This window comes from Tursiops truncatus, chromosome 12 (genome assembly GCF_011762595.2).
Source record: "Tursiops truncatus isolate mTurTru1 chromosome 12, mTurTru1.mat.Y, whole genome shotgun sequence".
NCBI classification, from domain to species: domain Eukaryota; kingdom Metazoa; phylum Chordata; class Mammalia; order Artiodactyla; family Delphinidae; genus Tursiops; species Tursiops truncatus.
Window position 1 is genome coordinate 46,708,216 of NC_047045.1, and position 20,079 is coordinate 46,728,294.

Sequence of the window (20,079 nt, forward strand, 5' to 3'; positions counted from 1 at the left end):
CCACAGATAAGAAGCAGTTCCTGGGACTTCCCTGTGGTGGTGCAGTGGTTAAGAATCTGCCTGCAAATGCAGAGGACACGGGTTTGAGCCCTGGTCCAGGAAGATCCCACATGCACAGAGCAACTAAGCCCGTGTGCCACAACTACTGAGCCTGCACTCTAGAGCCTGCAAGCCACAATTACTGAGCCCACACGCCACAACTACTGAAGCCCGCGTGCCTAGCACCTGTGCTCCGCAGCAAAGAGAAGCCACTGCAATGAGAAGCCTGCACACTGCAATGAAGAGTAGCCCCAGCTTGCAGCAACTAGAGAAAGCCTGCACGCAGCAACAAAGACCCAACGCAGCTAAAACTAAATAAATAAATTTATAAGGAAAAGAAAAAAAAAGAAGTTCCTAAAATTTTCCAAAGAGAGGACAAAAAGCAAGTCACTGACCATATGTCCAGGAATCAGAATGGCATAAAACATTTTAAAGGCAATTGTAGAAGCTAGAAAACAAAGAGGCAGGAATTTTATTTTTGAGGACAAGGGATTTTCAACCTAGAATCCAGCCAAATTATTAATCAAGTGTGGGGCGGGAGGGAAGAACAGTTCCTCAAAATGAAAAAAAAAAAGATTTTTGCCTTGCATGCTTTCTCTTTTCTAAAACAGAACAAAGAAGCCATGGAATTGAGGAAATAAAGGTCCAATATGGAAATTACCAAGGTACATGTGAAGGAAACCCCTAGGGTAACAGCTCTGTAGAGACCAGAGGACAAGCGCCTGTATCAACTCTAGGAGAGAAGTGTCCAGGAAAAATATAGTGAGGAGCTGGATTATCTCATATATATACCCATATTGTGAGAAGGATTACAATTCTGTCAGAGTTTAGGAATATAGAAACCTAAACGAGTGGGGGGGGCATTTATTAAACTACTCAAGAGAAGAACCACAATCATAGTATTTGAGTAACAGGTGCTGAGACCCCCGGCCCTCATTCCCCACACGTGCCACAGTATTTACACCATCCACTGTGCTGGATGCTGCTCTAGGCACTGCGGGCATGGAGAGGATGGATCGGGGCTGCATTTTGTTAGCAGGACCCTAGAGTGGACGGGACCTATTAGCATGGTTGTAGGAAAAGAAAAGTAAGGAACTAGATGGATGGCATGAAGGAGGATGCATGAAATCAAGAGCTCTGTTTTGGCCAAAGTTTGAGACGCCTGTGAAAATCCACACAGAAAAGTCAGCTGGGAGAGATGTAAGACTAAGGGCTGGAAATTTCAATTTGGGACAGAAAGGCAGATAGATTAAGTACAGAGAAACTCCACACATTCTCTGTTCTTCAGAAACCATGATTCTGGCAGGGAGGGACCTATTTTTCCATTAGATACTAAGAGCAGGCTCAGATAGCCAGAAAGTGCGAGACATTAGCCCAGGGTTCTAGTTTGACTAATCCAACATGAAGGAAATATAAGCATTTTTTTGACAGAAGTCTTCTAAGTTTCTACCATCAGCCCAAACTGCAGCCTATTGAATTTAAAGGAAAGTAAGACGAACTTATAGGTCATCTGCATTACATAACCAATACTGTGGACCCCATTTCCTACCGATGTCATCCGGGCTTTACGCAAATAGGTAAGAAGGTCTCCTCCTTCCATCAGTTCCAGGATGATGTACTGGGGCTCATTCAGCAGACAAACTCCAAGCTGCTTCAGAATGTTGGGATGATTAAACTTACTAGAAGGCGAAAAGAGACAGGCAGGATAACATGACAACGACAAAAATCTAGTGAGGATCTTTATGGAATAGAACAATTCTTTATTTCTGCTTTCCTTCAAAACCCTGATTTTTTTTTTCCTCTTAATAAATGAAAGCCTCCTTTTCCAAGAACCCGGCTGCATGCCTGCCTTACAGAGGTAATATTGCAACCCCTAGTGGCCAAGGCATGTGGATAGAACAGAGGGAGTTTTAGAAGAAGTTATATTTATATTAAGCATTTTATGTTCTGGAAAAGAAAGTAATTTTAACTAATGTCCTTCTTTGAAAAATATTTTAGAACATCATGTTTTTGGTCATGACAAGTATGAAATACTCTCTCCCTTTCAGAGAAACAATTCAGACACTCAGGTTTGGCTACAAATGTTTGCTCAAGAGGTCAAAGCAAATAAGCCCCAATCTAACAATCAGAACCCACAACTTGGGACCTGATCAACCACTGCCTCAGGGTGTATTAAGATGTATTTGAGTAGTTTTCATGACCATCAACTAATTCTAACCTTGAAGACAAGTTTACCAAGACCAGGGATATTCTCATTGACATCACTGTACTTAAGAGAACTCTCCCTTACTTGGTCTACTTGACCCATTATCACACATTTAGAAGAACATAAGCATATTTAAAGCTGAACAGCTTCAGAAATCCCTTGCAAGACATGCTTCTTATTGAAGGTAAAAGAAAGGACTGCCTGAGGACTGCTTGTGACCAGGCTCAGAAGACTGGGTTCTATAGAATACTTGTCACTCCAGACATATTTCCTTTTAAACTTCAGCCATGTTTATTTTGGGCATGATCTGTTATGTCAGGTCATTTTGAATGTTAAAAATCCACCAATCAGGTGTAAGAGCTTCCTACCCATACCAAGGGAAAATTATTTTAGAGCTGCCCTGATACCTCATCAGGTGTGCCTCCTTCAGGAATTCAATCTTCTCCTGGTCTGTGGAGCCCTTCTTCAAAGTCTGTGCAATGTAAAAACAAGCCAGGAATCAGTATAGCAGACATTTCCGTGAGCTCAGTGGGTTAATGGAGACAATCTTTGTTTCGTTTTGTAATATGCACCCTTATCATAAAAAACTGTGTTCTCCAATTCTCCAGCCTCCCTTGCAAACAGGGCTGGTCATATGACTCAGTACTCATCAAAGAGGTGTAAGGGGGAAACTGCTGAGGGGGAGAGAGGCTTGTGCAGAACTTTTACTTTCCTGAACGTGTACATCTAACACTATCCTTCCCCCTCTCCATGTCCTGAATGAAGATGTGATGCTTGATCCTTTGGCAACCATCTTGGGACCATGAGGCACCATACATGTAGAAAGTTGAGAGAATTTCAGATATACTGGCTCTGGCCTGACACAGTACTACACCAAAGCCAGAAGTCAACTTGTTATCTAAGAAAAAGAAACACTTGTTTAAACCAGTTGAGGTTAGAGTATGTGAAAGACTGTTAAATGCTATCAATTGGAAGTGGAGAAAATTTTGCCAACTTTGCTGGCTGTATAGCCCACTCTCAAAGCAATAAATTCCTAACAAGCAGTGATCAGGATATTATTCAATTACATAAAAGATTCATCATCCTTTGATCAAAAGAAAGTTTTATAAAAATATGAGAGTGTATCCAGGGCTTCCTTAAAACTACGTCATCAAATACACCATGATGAATAATTGTGTAGTCCAGGGGTCAGCAAACTACAGCCTGTGGACCAACTCCAGCCTGTTACCTATTTTTGTACAGCTTATGATCTGAAAATAGTTGTTACATTTTTATTAGTTGTTATTTTATTTTTTCCAGGTTTATTTTTTTAACATCTTTATTGGAGTATAATTGCTTTACAATGGTGTTAGTTTCTGCTTTATAATAAAGTGAATCAGTTATACATATACATATGTTCCCATATCTCTTCCCTCTTGCGTCTCCCTCCCTCCCACCCTCCCTATCCCACCCCTCTAGGTGGTCACAAACCACCTAGCTGATCTCCCTATGCTATGCAGCTGCTTCCCACTAGCTATCTATTTTACGTTTGGTAGTATGTATATGTCCATGCCACTCTCTCGCTTTGTCGCAGCTTACCCGTCCCCCTCCGCATATCCTCAAGTCCATTCTCTAGTAGGTCTGTGTCTTTATTCCTGTCTTACCCCTAGGTTCTTCATGACATTTTTTTTCCTTAGATTCCATATATATGTATTAGCATATGGTATTTGTTTTTCTCCTTCTGACTTACTTCACTCTGTATGACAGACTCTAGGTCTATCCACCTCACTACAAATAACTCAATTTCATTTCTTTTTATGGCGGAGTAATATTCCATTGTATATATGTGCCACATCTTCTTTATCCATTCATCTGTTGACAGACACTTAGGTTGCTTCCATGTCTGGGCTATTGTAAATAGAGCTGCAGTGAACATTGTGGTACATGACTCTTTTTGAATTATGGTTTTCTCAGGGTATATGCCCAGTAGTGGGATTGCTTTTTCCAGCTTTATTGAGGTATAATTAACTTGTTACATTTTTAAATGGTTGAAAAAAGTTATAAAAAAGAAGAGTATTTCATAACACATGAAAATTATATAAAATTTAAATTTCCGTTTTCATAGATAAAGTTTTACTGGAACACAACCACACCCATTCATTCACATATTGACTGTGGCTAATTTCACACTGCAATGGCAGAGTTGCGTAGTTGCAACTGACACCATCTAGCCAGCAAGCCTAAAATATTTACTATCTGCCTTAGCACCTAGCACCCCAGTTCTCTTATGGTATATTTGAAGGGAAAGACTGTCTGCCAGGTCTTAGCTAATTAGTAACCTCAGAGGTAACTGTTAATAACAGAATTTATGTAGGAAATGGGGGGGAAATGTGATTTCTGTAGCCATGGCCAGGTTTCTGCCTTCTCCCAGTTATCTTTTCCATCAAGAACACTCCTCTTTTATCATAGTTGTATCCATGTAAGTCCCTGTAAATATGTTGACATAACAAGTCAAGGAGTTAAAAGATCAGCATTACCTTCACTGCTACTTTGGTTTCTGCACTTCCAGCTCCTAAGATGTCTACCGCTGTCCCTTCATACACTTCTCCAAAGGCCCCACTTCCCAACAAGAGATGCAGAGTCAGTTTTTCCCGAGGGAAGGCAGGAAGACTGTCAATCTCCTCTTGGGTTGGAAGCGTACTGGAAAATAACAATATGTTTGGTCTCCCAAAATGCATATGGTTTACGAGTGGGTGTTGGTGTTAGTGTTTGAGAGAGAAAAAGTATGAGAAAGAGGAAGAGAAATCTTATGGTTTTGCAACACTGCAGTGCATTCAACGTGACATAGTGATGTGTCTGTTCCTATTCCTTTCCTATTCCACCATCCAGAATATTCCTTCTCTCTTCCAAAACCCAGACAGAACATGTTACTTCACTTCTAGGCACCTTCATTTTGATAGCATGCCTGTGTGTGCACTGCCTCAAGGCTTTTTACTGTAGTTGTTTCGTTAAAGTTATCAGTTATTAATTTCTTCGGGTCAACAATTTGTGTAAAAAGCTATTGCAAATTAGTAATAAATACAGCTGGGCTTATGATCTCAAAAGCTTTTGCTTTACTTCATACACCTGATCTCTCATGTAAAACAAAATTTACTATGACCACAAAATTACTCCATGTCCATCAGGTTAACTTTTAGAAAGTCAAGCTTCTCACTTGGAATATCATGAGGGGAAGGAAATCCATCTGCATTAAAAATGCTTTGAGATTTTAAAAGAGAATCTTGAATATCAAATATGCTGTGTATTTTCTCCAGGAAAAGTCACCTCTGAAAAGCTGATTTAGGTCACCTCTGTGTCTACTTCACATCCTGTGTTCTTATGTCTTTAAATAAATTTCTAGAAGCAAGGCCAATGGCTATATAATCCTTTTTGCATGGAACATAACATAGTGTCTTGTACAATGAGACATGTAAATATTTTCTTTAATTATGAGGACAATGGAAGTTCAAACCTCATCTATTTTAGAGAAGTTTTGTAGGCAATCACCATAGAATTTCTGAAAACAATAAAATTGACTTAATAGCACACACAAGAGACCTTGGAATTCTTCTCTTCCAGTTGAATCAATCATGTTACCATCTACTCCCTTCCACGTAGTAGTTATCTCCTTGTTTTACTGACTTTCAAACTATGTGATAAGACACTAGAAAACAACTAATTTTTGTTTATTTTTCTTAGGATAGGATAACAACATAATTTACCATCCATCCCAGGTCACATTTGAGAGTGAAAGGGGATGTTACTTTTGAATATGCCAGAATAATATGGGCATAAAGCAGGACAGTCCTGGGTAACGTGGCATGCATGGGCACTCTCTTTAGAGTTGCCCTCTCTCCATCTAGGTGCCCCGTAATGCCGGCCCAGGTTACATACTGTATCGCATAGCAGGCATTCGCCAGTCCTACTCCAGCGGCCAGACCTCGAAGGTCAGCCAACTCTTTGTCTTCATTTATGAGACCCGTCAGCCCTTCCTTGGGAGTTTTTTGATTCTTTAATCTTCTGTGCCAGACTATAAAGACAAAAGATCATAATTTACAAAATGAAACATTGCTTTCTTTTTCTTTAGGAAATGCTAACAATACATTTTTAAAGTTTATACTGAAGAACACTATTGATAGAATAACAGAATTTGATTGAAAAAATATGCCCATAATAGAATAACTAAATCCAGGTACAAAGCCATATAAAAACACATAACTTATACCACATCACATTTTATCTCACTTCTCAGAGTAAATTTTAATATATTTCTTATTGCTGTTATAAACAAGTTGAAGCAACTTAATATCAGAACTTATTTCTCAAAATCACCCATAAAATAGAATCAAAATAAACCAAAACAAACTTGCATAATAATTATTAGTGAACAAATTCAGTTCTGAATCCAGATATGTCCAGGTTATACTCCTCAGCAGACCTGAGGAATGCTTTCAATATAATGGCATGCTTTATTTTAAAATGCAGAGTACAAGAGTGTATATTCATTGTTTTTCAAAATACACATACTCAAATACATAGAAAAATTATTAGAATGAAATCTACCAAGTGTTAGCAGTGATCCTCCCTAGCTGTGGGATCATGGGCGATTTGTATTGTCTTCTTCATACAATGGTCAAATATCATTTTTATAATCATGAAACATAAGTAATATCTTTTGAAGATTAAAATACAATTATATCATTAAGATCGCCCATCAATACTAGAATATTGGCTCAGAAGTTGAAAACAGCAAGGATGCTTTGTGAGATGATGATTAAAATTTGAACTTTATTCCATAGTAGCTTCAGTACCCAACAGGTGAGAGTGTTATGCAAGTGAAATTCTGTCTGAGGGACCACACAACAGGGAGAGATCTTAAGTACCTTTACTAATGCAATTCTTCAAACCTGAAATGCTCTTACCATCCCTCTTCATTTTTAAAGGCCCAGAATGAGGCCCCACATCCTCAGGGATGCCTTCCGAGACCTCTGCAACCTCTGTTGATCTCTCATCTCTGAACTTCTAAGACCAACTGTGGCTCTCAGTCAGCATGGCTATGTCACTGTCTTCTACATTTCCTATTTCCTTTTATTGCTGTTTAACACATATCCTGCTATTTATCTTTTCGTACAGGTATGTCTTACCTCCCCCATTAAATGGCAAGCTCCTGAGATCAGCAATTGTATTTTACAGTTTATTTTCCTTTGCTCCCAGCGTCAGGCTCATGTTGCACAGTAGATATAACCACTCACCAAAGTGAAAGCTGTCGATGCTTATTTTAAAACCCTTGCTTCAATTTTGTATTTATAAGTATGACTGATGAGAGCCCTCTGCACAATACAAATTTTTAAACAATTGCTGTTTTCATTATTTGAATAATTCAATCTTTTCTCATGCGCTCGCATAATCCTACCGGTAAAACCGCATACACTGCTACTAAAAGCAAAAGAACCAAATTAGCTTACCTATACTCAAAAATCTGTGAGTTCCAAGTACAATAAAGACCTTTAAGTCCTGCAAAAGTCAGATATCCATAGGATGTCTTGAAAGCACAATAGCTTGTCTGAAATTATCTCATGTTCATCCACTAGAGTTATGGGTTTAAACAATGGTGATGTACAAGTAGGCAGGCAAAGGTCAGATGAAGGACTCTTCATGTAATGCTCCTTCCCAGTAGGAAAGCAGACAGTCAAGCCTATATGCCAACTGCCAAATATACTGCAGTCATATGCATAATTCTGGAGGGGGCTGGCTTAGTGGCACAAACATCAGCTGTGCAATACTTAGACTCCCTGGAACCACAGTTTAAAATCCTGGCAGGGTCAGCTGAAATATTTAGCTTTCCAAGTGAGCTGAAGAAATAACATATTCCATATATTGTCTGGTGTGGAATCTTTGAAGAGAAATCTCAATTCAAGTTTCAATGTGCTCTCTAATAGCTTATGACTCCAATCAGTTTTGGGAAGAATATAGATTTAGAACACTTAGTAAAATATTGGCTTTCTTTATCCTGAGAGTTCAACTTTATGTTTGTAACTTTTCCTTAAACTTTCCCCTATTTTTGAAAAAAAAAAAAAGAAACTACTGTTTCCTGAATATGCGCTTGAGTGTTCTCTTCCGGTAAATATCATGTCTTCTTTTGTAATGTTTCAGCATGTCAGGGACTCATACGTTAATAATGACAGGATGACCATATATCTTATAATCCAAACCAGAACATTTTGGGGATAATGATTATGCTGAAACAATAAGAATGAAGCAGGATGTATGATCCACTATGGTAACCCCATAGGTCCAATATTTAATCATCCTTTTGGGAGTTGTCACTGTATTTTCTCATCATTAAATCTTGAGAAAAAAAAAAAAGACTTTTAAGACCAATACATTAGCATAAAATGAGTGGTGGGAAATAGCTAGCTTCCTATCTATCTAACCTAATTCTTCTGCTTTCCTGGTCATTTACAAATGAGCAGGGATTGGAAACAAGCAGGCCAGACATCTGCAAGAGAGAGTATTGAATGCTATAAGGCAGAAATGGATCTTTTGCAAGAGGCCCTGCTCATTCTAGACCAGGCTGTCTGCCTGGAGACCTAAACTATCCCGACCAAGGATTGTCACTGGTTTCCCTATAAAAAAAACAATTTTTTTATACCCAGAGTCATTTTTCTTTTATTTATTTCAAACTATAAGTCACAAAACACTTGTTAGATAGCCAATCTGTAATACTGTTTTAAGGAAGGCTAAAGTTGGTGACTTTGCAAGTAGTTTTATCTAAAGTATACTGTGAAGTGTAAATACAGATTTATTTTTCATAAAAGTTACCCCAGATTAGAAAAAAAAATTCACAGGAGTTAGTGGTTATTGAAGTATAGCCAAAGGTAATATTGTGAACTTTATAAATTTATTTCATGTGAAAAATTAAATCAACTCAGAGATTAAATCAAGTAATATGATCAAATAAATAGTTTATTACCTATATTTCTAAATCTACTATACTTACCAAAGGTCAATAGGATTGTAACAACCACAAATATTCCAATTATAGTAGTAAGTATAAAGCTTGTTTCTGATATCCAAAAACCATCTAATAAAATAAATGAGAAAAAGAAATTAATTCAAAGAGTAAAACTAGATTGTCTCAGTGATATGCCAGATATGCCAGAGTTAGCTCCTGTTGGATTTTTTGCAAGCCACTTGTTAAACCATCGGTAGCTTGAAATCAATCATGGTGAGAGTATTTACACCATGAGAAATCAAAATCAAGGTTTTCTTCTTATTTTTTTTCTTTTCCAATGATCTGGTTTACCAATACATCATTGGGATATACCCACCCCGTCTTCTACTTTAAAATGGCTGAGGAAACATGTATAATCTTTTTAGCGAATTTGGGACAAAGAAGTCTCAGTCTTCACGCACTATATGGTTGGGAGTATTATTTCTTCTATAATATGTTCATGTACATTTAATTCCATGAGTACTGAACTGAGGAATATAAACATGATAACATGGTACCTGCTCTTAGATAGTTTCATTGAGCAGAGGAGACAGACATGTGGACCAGAGCTGGCAAACTATGGCATGCAGGCCACATCTGGCCACAGCAGCCTGATTTTGTACTATTCATGAACTAAGAATAATTTTTACATTTTAAAAATATTATTTGAAGGAGTTCCCTGGTGGCACAGTGGTTAAGAATCTGCCTGCCAATGCAGGGGACACGGGTTCAAGCCCTATTTCAGGAAGATCCCCCATGCCGCGGAGCCAGTAAGCCCGTGAGCCACAACTACTGAAGCCCGTGCACCTAGATCCCATGCTCTACAACAAGAGAAGCCACCACAATGTGAAGCCCGAGCACCGCAAAACAGTAGCCCCCCACTCACCACAACTAGAGAAAGCCCGCACGCAGCAATGAAGACCCAACACTGCCAAAAATAAATTAATTAATTAAAATATATATATATATATTATTTGGAAAAAAAAAAGAGGATGCTACAGAGATCATTGAATGTAGGCCGGAAAGCCTAAAATATTTACTATTTGGTTCTTTGCAGAAAAAGTTTACTGAGCTCTTCTCCAGATAACTAACTATAATGCAAATAAGAATGATGTCAGTTTTGTATAGAATAATGGGCTGTGTGTGTATAAAATGCAATAGCTCATTTTGCCTAAGGAGCAGCAGTTAAGCATCACAATGGGTTCATTTAAAGTTAGGCCTTCAGGCTCCCTGACTTCAGACTATACTACAAAGCTACAGTAATCAAGACAGTATGGTACTGGAACAAAAACAGAAATATAGATCAATGGAACAGTATAGAAAGCCCAGAGATAAACCCATGCACATATGGTCACCTTATCTTTGATAAAGGAGGCAAGAATATACAGTGGAGAAAAGACAGCCTCTTCAATAAGTGGTGCTGGGAAAACTGGACAGGTACATGTCAAAGAATGAAATTAGAACACTCCCTAACACCATACACAAAAATAAACTCAAAATGGATTAAAGACCTAAATGTAAGGCCAGACACCATCAAATCTTAGAGGAAAACATAGGCAGAACACTCTATGACATAAATCACAGCAAGATCCTTTTTGACCCATGTCCTAGAGGAATGGAAATAAAAACAAAAATAAACAAATGGGACCTAATGAAACTTCAAAGCTTTTGCACAGCAAAGGAAACCATAAACAAGACCAAAAGACAACCCTCAGAATGGGAGAAAATATTTGCAAATGAAGCAACTGACAAAGGATTAATCTCCAAAACATACCAGCAACTCATGCAGCTCAATATCAAAAAAAACAAACAACCCAATCCAAAAATGGGCATAAGACCTAAATAGACATTTCTCCAAAGAAGATATACAGATTGCCAACAAACACATGAAAGAATGCTCAACATCATTAATCATTAGAGAAATGCAAATCAAAACTACAATGAGATATCATCTCCCACCGGTCAGAATGGCCATCATCAAAAAATCTAGAAACAATAAATGCTGGAGAGGGTGTGGAGAAAAGGGAACCCTCTTGCGCTGTTGGTGGGAATGTAAATTGATACAGCCACTATGGAGAACAGTGTGGAGGTTCCTTAAAAAACTACAAATAGAGCTACCATATGACCCAGCAATCCCACTACTGGGCATATACCCTGAGAAAACCATAATTCAAAAAGAGTCATGTACCAGAATGTTCATTGCAGCTCTATTTACAATAGCCAGAACATGGAAGCAACCTAAGTGTCCATCAACAGATGAATGGATAAAGAAGATGTGGCACATATATACAATGGAATATTACTGAGCCATAAAAAGGAATGAAACTGAGTTATTTGTAGTGAGGTGGATGGATCTAGAGACTGTCATACAGAGTGAAGTAAGTCAGAAAGAGAAAAACAAATACTGTATGCTAACACATATATATGGAACCTAAAAAAGAAAAAACAATGTCATGAAGAACCTCGGGGCAAGACGGGAATAAAGATGCAGACCTACTAGAGAATGGACTTGAGGATATGGGGAGGGGGAAGGGTAAGCTGTGACAAAGTGAGACAGTGGCATGGACATATATATACTACCAAATGTAAAATAGATAGCTAATGGGAAGCAGCCGCATAGCACAGGGAGATCAGTTCGGTGCTTTGCGACCACCTAGAGGGGTGGGATGGGAAGGGTGGGAGGGAGTGAAATGCAAGAGGGAAGAGATTTGGGGACATATGTATATGTATAACTGATTCACTTTGTTATAAAGCAGAAAGTAACACACCATTGTAAAGCAATTATACTCCAATAAAGATGTTAATAAAAAAATATTTTTAAATAATAATAAAATAAAGTTAGGCCTTGAAGGATGAGAAGAATTTCAGTTGACAGAAAGTGAGAGAAAGGAAATCCCAGCTAAGGACAAGTGGTAGGTGGTACAAGCCTGCATTCTAGGCTGAGGGAAACAAAGGCTGAGGACCCAGTGTCATGAAAGTTTTTTACCAGTCTGACGTGGCTACAGCATAAGGATAAATATCAGGAAAGATGAACCACAATCGGAGGGCAAGTCACGAAAGGCCTTAAATGCCACAGAAAGGTTTGTACTTGATTCTGAAGGCAGTGAATGGAGAGCCATTTCAGGCATTTCAGAGAGCAGTGAAGTGATCCAGACTGTGCTTCAGCTGGATTAACTGTCAGCGGTAGGATTAAGCCAAGAGCACAGGCTAGACATGGTAGCTTAAATTAGGAAAGTCAAAGTAGGAATAGGAAGAAGCAAACTCATTAGACAGAAATCAAGATAATAAAATCAACAGACCTTGGTGGCCGAATAGAGGGGAAAATCCTACATGGTACTGAGATTTCTAGCCTATGTGATTAGAAAGGTAATGTGTTATGAACAAAAATAGGCTACCCAGTGGAAGATATAGATATCGGGAAGTAGAGTTTCAGGCCTGTTGTGTAGCAGATGAGAGTACCAGGAACAGAATAATAAAGCTGGATAAAAACCAGACTGTGGACAACCTTGGAAATCCATCTAGGAACATGGACTTGATGTGGTGGGCGCTAACGATTAGCTGATTGTTACTGAGGAGAAAAAGGACATGCCGATCTTGATGTTTTAGGAAGATCACATCAGATGAAATGAATAGTTCAATAGTTTCAATGATAGATTTGTGAAGTTATACATTCACCCAATTTAATGCTAAGAATTCACTTATCTTTACCTCTGAACCTTTGTGTAATAAGTTAGTATATAGACAGACATGATAACATACCTCCAACGAATATAATATCCTCACTGATTCCACTATATTCACCAAAACCCAGATTATTTACAGCTACTACTCTGAACTGAAATGTTCCTTTCAGGTTTTTGGGCTTCCATGTGCAAATGCTACTGCATGAGCCATTAAATGCCATCTTCCACATTAAATTCTGGTTCTGTGAATTCTTTGAAGTGCCCTTACTGCAAAAGAAAGAGCAAAGTTATAAATATAGGAAATATACAAGAGAATATATGTGTTATTTCTAGGTGCTCATATATCATTTAATGACAGAACTCCAAAGCGTCTCCTGTTGCACACTTTGCCCTTGATTTCATTCCTCTCACATGGTTTGGCTACAGCACATAGCAGAGTCTTATAAAGTCATCCCAACAGTGCCTGGAGCCAACCAACTCAGCCCATCTGGAAAATTACGAATAATCAATGGCCAAGAGAAAGCTGAAGATCCTCTTCTTACTACTAGGGTGTGCAAACCTTCCTCAGAATTCCAAACACATAAGACAATTATTTCATACTTTTTAACTGGGAATTTTTTATTTTTCTTAATTTTTGGTGTCTTATGCTATCTGTCATTTACTGATACCGTATCTGGATAAAATACAGAACATAAAATTGAAAAGGAAAATAACATAGTTCAGCTACCAAAGTTATCATTGTATCTGAGATTCCAAGGTTCATCGCTTCCATTTATATTGGGCTACACTACCTCAATGTCAATCCTCATTATTCTTCATAACGAAACATGGGAAGAGAACAAGAGCTGGGTTCGAAAGACATAACTGAAATTACTTTTAACAGAACCACATACTGAAGGCAAGTTCAAGGCCTTCCAATTATGTCTTTTCTGACAACGAACTTTTCAAATCTGAAACTTCTCAGACCACAGCCGTTTTAGGACTTGGTACCAACCCACAGTAACCTTGAGGATAAGTAATGGAAGCCAGTTCTGCTCCCACTAACTGAGTGGTTGTCCTGAAAGAGCACCAAGGACAGCAAGGGCTGAGCCTCTGAGGGACAGGGAATGAGCAAGGGTAGCAAGGATGGTCACAACTGTGACCAGGAGCTAAGTGACCTCAGGACCATCCTAAGTAAAGCTGCAGGACACAGTGATTTTGTACATTGTGTGAAGTCTCACGTTGGGCATTGGCAATTTCATTGTTCAACCCAAACAACGCTGATCCAAGAGAAAGAGACCCTTAAAAATGTATAAAGGGCCTCTTCACGGATATTGGCCACTGAGGAAGAGAAGGAAGAATGCTTCCTTTGTTGAGCACCTTCTATTTACAACACACCGTACTGGGGCTTTTCATATGTTGTTTCATTTCATTGAATCTTCTCAACAACCTAAAGAGGTAGATATCATCATCCCATTTTACAGATGAGAAAACTTAAGTTTAAGAAAGCAATAAAGCAAGGATTTAAACATGGTCTGTGTACTGGGTTGAATAATTCTCCCCAAAATTCATGCCGCCCAGACCTTGTGAATGTGACCTTGTTTGGAAATAGGGTCTTTTCAGATGTAATTAAGTCAAGATGAGATCATACTGGATGAGGGTGGGCCCTAAATCCAATGACCAGTGCCATCTTAGGAAAGAGAAATTTGGACACAGACACATACAAGGAGAACATCATGTGATGACAGAGCCAGAGACTGTTGTGATCCATCTACAGACCAAGGAATGCCAAGGATTGCCAGGCATCACCAGAAGCTAAGAAGAGGCAAGGAAGGATGCTTCCCAAGAACGCAGTCCTGCCAGCACCTTGATTTCAGACTTCTAGTCTCCAGAACTGCTAGAGAATAAATATCTGTTGTTTTAAGCCACCCAGTTGGTCGTACTTTGTTCCAGCTTCCCTGGAAAACTGATACAGTCAGCTCAGCTCCCAAGCGCATGCACCTTGCACTACGACCACCACTGCACCATCAGCAAGTACACACGAGTATCCTGACTGAAGAAGATATTCTGAGATACTGTGAGGTACTCTGAGACAGATAATACGTTCTATTACACCATAGTCCCTCTCCTGAGAGCAGAGACTTGGGGGCAAGGAAATGCAGAGTATTTATGGAGCCATGCACTTAAGGTGTTACTGAGGGGAATACACTACAGGGGTCCTAGTGGTGTAGCCTGGTTGGTGAACATAAATGCAGTCACAGACCACCAGGATGGTTCTGCAGGTCAGAATGTATTTCACTCTGCATGAAAAAAAAAAAAGTGACAGAAATTTCAAGAAAGTTTCAGTTAGAAATATGGCCAACATAATTCTCTAGCATGAGCAGGAAATTTTTTTAAGGCTATGGGAATGCCAGAGCAAGATGAAGCAAAAATAGATCTGAAGCTCAAGTTGCCAGGACTATAATTATGGAAGTGACTTTTGTCCTTGGAGCATCTTAAAAGATGGCTTCAGAGTCCCGTGAGGGGAGTGTCTGTGGAATTTGGAATTCGCCCCTCAAGCTGGCACAACATCAGCCCATCTGAGCCAGTTATGATTCACAGAGCTCCCCATACTGGCCAGATCTGAGGTTGCATATGTTCATCAGGTTTTCATCAAAGGCACATTTTCAGTCCCTGGGAACACACTACAAACTGTAATCTTGACGATAGAGAGGGAATCCTGGGCTGCCTACACACTGCAGGCCATTTCGGATGTTGACCTGATTTTACATTCTGAAAAATACCTAACTCATTGTCAATTCTCACTAGACCTTATTCATCTTCCTAAAACAAATTAACCTCAGAAATTTACATGCATACCGTCATCTAACATCAAATGTCAGCTCAGAATAGGTACTAAGTAAATATTAGTTACATGCTCAAAAGATTGAATTGTTTCCATCCACAAGCAGTTGCAGATTTCTGAGAAGAATGACTACCTGCCTTGTAATTGAGTGCCAAGGCTGACCACTAGGAATTGTGCAAAGAACCTAATGATGCATGCAAGGCCCTTAAACTAAAGATCCTTTGTGTTTATTTATGAATACATGTTCATAAATAGTGTTAATTTTGATCTAATAATACCTTACAATTAACTGCTTAGGTCTTTGTAGTTTACAAAGCACTTTTGCAAACGGACATACCTGATCTCAAGGATATAGTACATAAGTCTGCCTCCATTATCCTCAGCTTTTTCCCACTGTATTGAATTTTTACTCCCTTCTGATAATTTTGGAATGCCTGGTTTACTTGGGACTCCAGCTTTGGAAACAAAAGAAAATCTGATTTGTATGTTAGAAGTATAAAATATTCTGCAAAACATCTTTCTATAGACTGTATTTACTCAGAGGAAAGCCAGATATATTAAAGGAATATTCAGAAAATTATTCAAAAATTTTATTCAAGAAATATTCAAAAATTCTCATATGATTGTGTATTTTTAAATGTGTAACTGAGGTTTTTATTAGTGACAGATTGGATGGATTAGTGACAGGAGTAACAATAGATCTTAGCCTGACACGAAATAAGTGATGCAAATAAAAAGAATTATTGTAAGTTTGGGAGCACTTTCCCTTGATTCCTATAGGGATCAACTTGGAGTTATAGTATACCTTTTAGAACACTAGTTAATTTAATATACTTGTTAAATATTTTTTATTTTGGGCATCTGGTTATAGTAGTCAGTAGTAAATATTTGAACACTCAGTGACACTGTTTTCATTTAGTTCTTACTGCAAAATATCATAGCTAGACAGGAAATCAGAATACTGAAATAATTTTGCCCAGTTCAGGATCCTGCAAGACCAGATGAGTATTATCTCATTACTGCCAGTAAGGACTCCTACCTCTTTTCAGTTTCTTCAGTCAGGCTCTAGAGATAGTAATTTACTCTTAAGAAAAATCTCAACCTCTAGGATTAGTGAAGTAAGCGATGAGAAAGGAATTGAGAAACGTCTAAAGTTTTCTAAGTGCGGAATATGTTAGTACTCACCTTTAGTCTTAAAGCTTTCTGGAAGTGAGGTGCTATTTTCTCCTGTCCTGTACACCACCACTACTCGGACATTATAGAAAGTATAAGGCTGTAGACCTGTGATGTTACAAACATAAGCAGGACCTTGGCTGCACGAAACTTTAACATGGTAAAACTCATTGTGCTTCCACTAGAAAAAGAAGTCTCAATTAACATTTTGTTTCTCTAAGAAAAACATTTTAAACATAGAAATTCAAAATCTTGTGGCAATTAAAATTTAAAGCTTACTTTCTATTAAAAAATAAGAGCTCCTTTATGAGTGGTTGATCCCAAATATTATCCTTACCACCAACAGCAATTTTATTTTTTATGACAAGCTACAAGTGACTTGAATGGTGGTCCTTAAGATAAGTCCAAGGTGGGAAGTGCACCCCTGAGTATATATCATCAGGGAAGATTCAGAGCTTGACTTCTTGTTATCCCTAATCAAAGGCATTTTTATTAAATCAGGATGACTGAGAACACAAATTTACACCTGAGGGGAAATGATGGATCAAAACAGTGATACTTTCAATTCCACGGATTTGCTAATTTCAAAGTAATAATATTTTTACATATTTTGCTTCTTTGAAGAAGTCCACAGTGACTTATAAATTAAAACATTTAGTTTTTCCTCCCCAAACCCTCTTCAGACATCTAACCAACATTCCTTATATTTATACATAGGAAGCCTAGTTCCCTAAAAGAAGGACATTTTTGCCCACCATCACTCAGTCACTAAATAGCAAGGTTACAAGTTAACTATAGGAAATGTTACTTTCATTTCACTGGGTCTCTAATTATAGCTATCTTAAACTTCTTTCTTTGAAACACTGCTTTAAAAAAATTTGTATGTTTGGACCCTTAATATCTTGTTTGAAAATGATGATTTTTTTCAATGTACAAATAGGAAAAGACAGAGGCATTCTGTCAAGGGTTCTTCTTGTCTTTTCCTCAGTAGAGTTTCCTAAGAAGGTCAGTTTCCATAAATAAACCTGACTTTACATCTCCTTTTTCATTTAGCACTCACAAGGTCATGCCATTTCATTGGATGGGCACTTTATATTAGTTTTCTGTTCAGTTAGAAATGATTCTCTGTAGCACCTTCAGGAAGTAGACCACCTGGTTCCAGAAAGAAAGAGGAACAGAAGGAATGAAAAAAAAAACAAAAACCAGAAATGCTGATGTCAGAGACATTGCCTGTTAAACTCATAAATGTCTCAATCCCACTGAGACATATAGCCTAATGAAACAGATGCACTGGGTCCTTAATATTTATGCTGAACTTTCTGAGAGAGACAGAGCGAGAGAAATGCTGAGCCCTGGCTCAAAAATTTTAGCCCTTTTTGGTCCTGCCTCCTTAATGCTCTGTCATAGAAACCTTCAGTGAATAGTCTAGATGGCCCAACATTCCACACCAACCAGAAATTATCAGAGCTCCTTGGAATGTCAGGGAGATGTTTGACCAGGGGTTTTGCTGGAAAACTGTGGAGTATTGACCTCACCACAGCAATGAATGTTCTGGGCAGACCATCAGCTTGGAGAGGTACCATGGGCTACCCCAGTAAATCACAAGGGAGTTGGGATTTTCCATTCATCAGAGGCCAACAGGTGCAGGGGGGGAAGGCTACCACAGAGGATTTCCAAATTCTTGGGCAAGGGTGTGAGGGAAATGGTGCAGACTATGGTGCAAACTCCGTGTCTCAGTTTCAGAGACTGAAACTTCAGAAATGTTTGGTTCTGGTAGGGATTCCCCTGGACAGCTGAGAAAAAGACAATTGTAATGAATTTCCATGAAAATAATTTACCAAAGCAAAATTATTTGTTTCTCCTCAATCTTAAATTGAATATGTTCTTCTGCTATACATTGTTGTGTGAAAGAATCTATGAAATTGAAGACCAAGATAAAAATTTAGCCTTGTGCTCTAATTCCCTCATTTTTCCATGTAAGGAAAAGATGAAGACTGGAAGTTTATCCTTTTCTCCTTTCCTTTCTGAAAAAAAAAAATTCATTAAAATATTTACTCACCCTCATCACTCACCCCTCAGAGTTTCAGTGTGGAGTTACAGGACCATTGCTAGCTGTCCTATCATTATGAGTTAGATTCAACTTGCTCAAAAGAAACAGAACTTTCTGACTAGATGTAACACAGCCTTCTACTGTGCTCATCGGTTAGTACTTGTAGGTGGTCACGCATGTAGAAATTACTATCTTACATGTTCAGCTTCATGATTTCTTAAGTGGTCTATCTGGAACCTGTGCTGAGCAAGTGTAGTGGAAGTTTTGAAAGAAAAAGCATCCCATGAAAGTCATGAGGACTGAGCCAGGTGGCCCCTGTCTGCTGCCCCTCTCCCAAACTTTGCGAAGCTGGGTGGGTGACGATGACTCATGTTCCTTCTGTGTATGAACCAAGGAGAACCTCTGTAAGGATGAGTCAGCCCTGAGGGTCCTCCCCTGCACGGTTGTGATATCTGACTCATCAGGGTGCCTTACTGGGTCTCTGGCTTCTCATCAGTAAAACGAGAGGCTGGAGTCATCACCTCTAAGGTCCTTCCTCAGTTCACGTCTTTGATCTGGGAAATGAGCTTTACATCCCTCCCCTTGACCTCAAACCGAACCACATTAAGCTCACCTAAATAGATGTCCCCAAAGAGATGATCCTTTAATTTCTCCAATTTAAAACTGAATTTTTATGAAATGACCATTTTTTAAATAGGCAACAAATCATCATAAACATGCTCAATGGAAAAGATCTGATTGAACTATGGTCTTTGGTCTTACCAACTTAATATTCACTGCTGTTTTATATTTTTCATAGTTTTTATCTAAAAGTACAAGATTATAAAAAATATTTTACATAGAAAAATTTTAAACCTCTGGGGAGCAACTCCATTTTTTTTGTTTGTTTGTTTTTGTTTTGTTTTGTTTTTTTGCGGTACGCGGGCCTCTCACTGTTGTGACCTCTCCCGTTGCGGAGCACAGGCTCTGGACGCGCAGGCTCAGCGGCCATGGCTCACGGGCCCAGCCGCTCCACAGCATGTGGGATCTTCCCAGACCGGGACACGAACCCGTGTCCCCTCCATCGGCAGGCGGACTCTCAACCACTGCGCC

General features: G+C 38.7%; 1 protein-coding gene across 2 annotated transcripts in view; it reads right to left on the bottom strand.

Annotated features, from left to right (window-relative positions):
* ROS1 (ROS proto-oncogene 1, receptor tyrosine kinase) overlaps positions 1-20,079 on the bottom strand; it is a 112,042-nt gene that overhangs the window by 21,883 nt on the left and 70,080 nt on the right. For both annotated transcript variants that reach the window (XM_033867351.2, XM_033867350.2), the window contains 8 exons: positions 16,950-17,118; positions 16,102-16,219; positions 13,017-13,207; positions 9,264-9,347; positions 6,158-6,293; positions 4,762-4,924; positions 2,653-2,717; positions 1,589-1,718 (listed from right to left, as the gene is read on the bottom strand). In XM_033867351.2, coding sequence (XP_033723242.1) covers positions 1,589-1,718; positions 2,653-2,717; positions 4,762-4,924; positions 6,158-6,293; positions 9,264-9,347; positions 13,017-13,207; positions 16,102-16,219; positions 16,950-17,118 — 1,056 coding nt within the window. The remainder of the gene's footprint in view (positions 1-1,588; positions 1,719-2,652; positions 2,718-4,761; positions 4,925-6,157; positions 6,294-9,263; positions 9,348-13,016; positions 13,208-16,101; positions 16,220-16,949; positions 17,119-20,079) is intronic.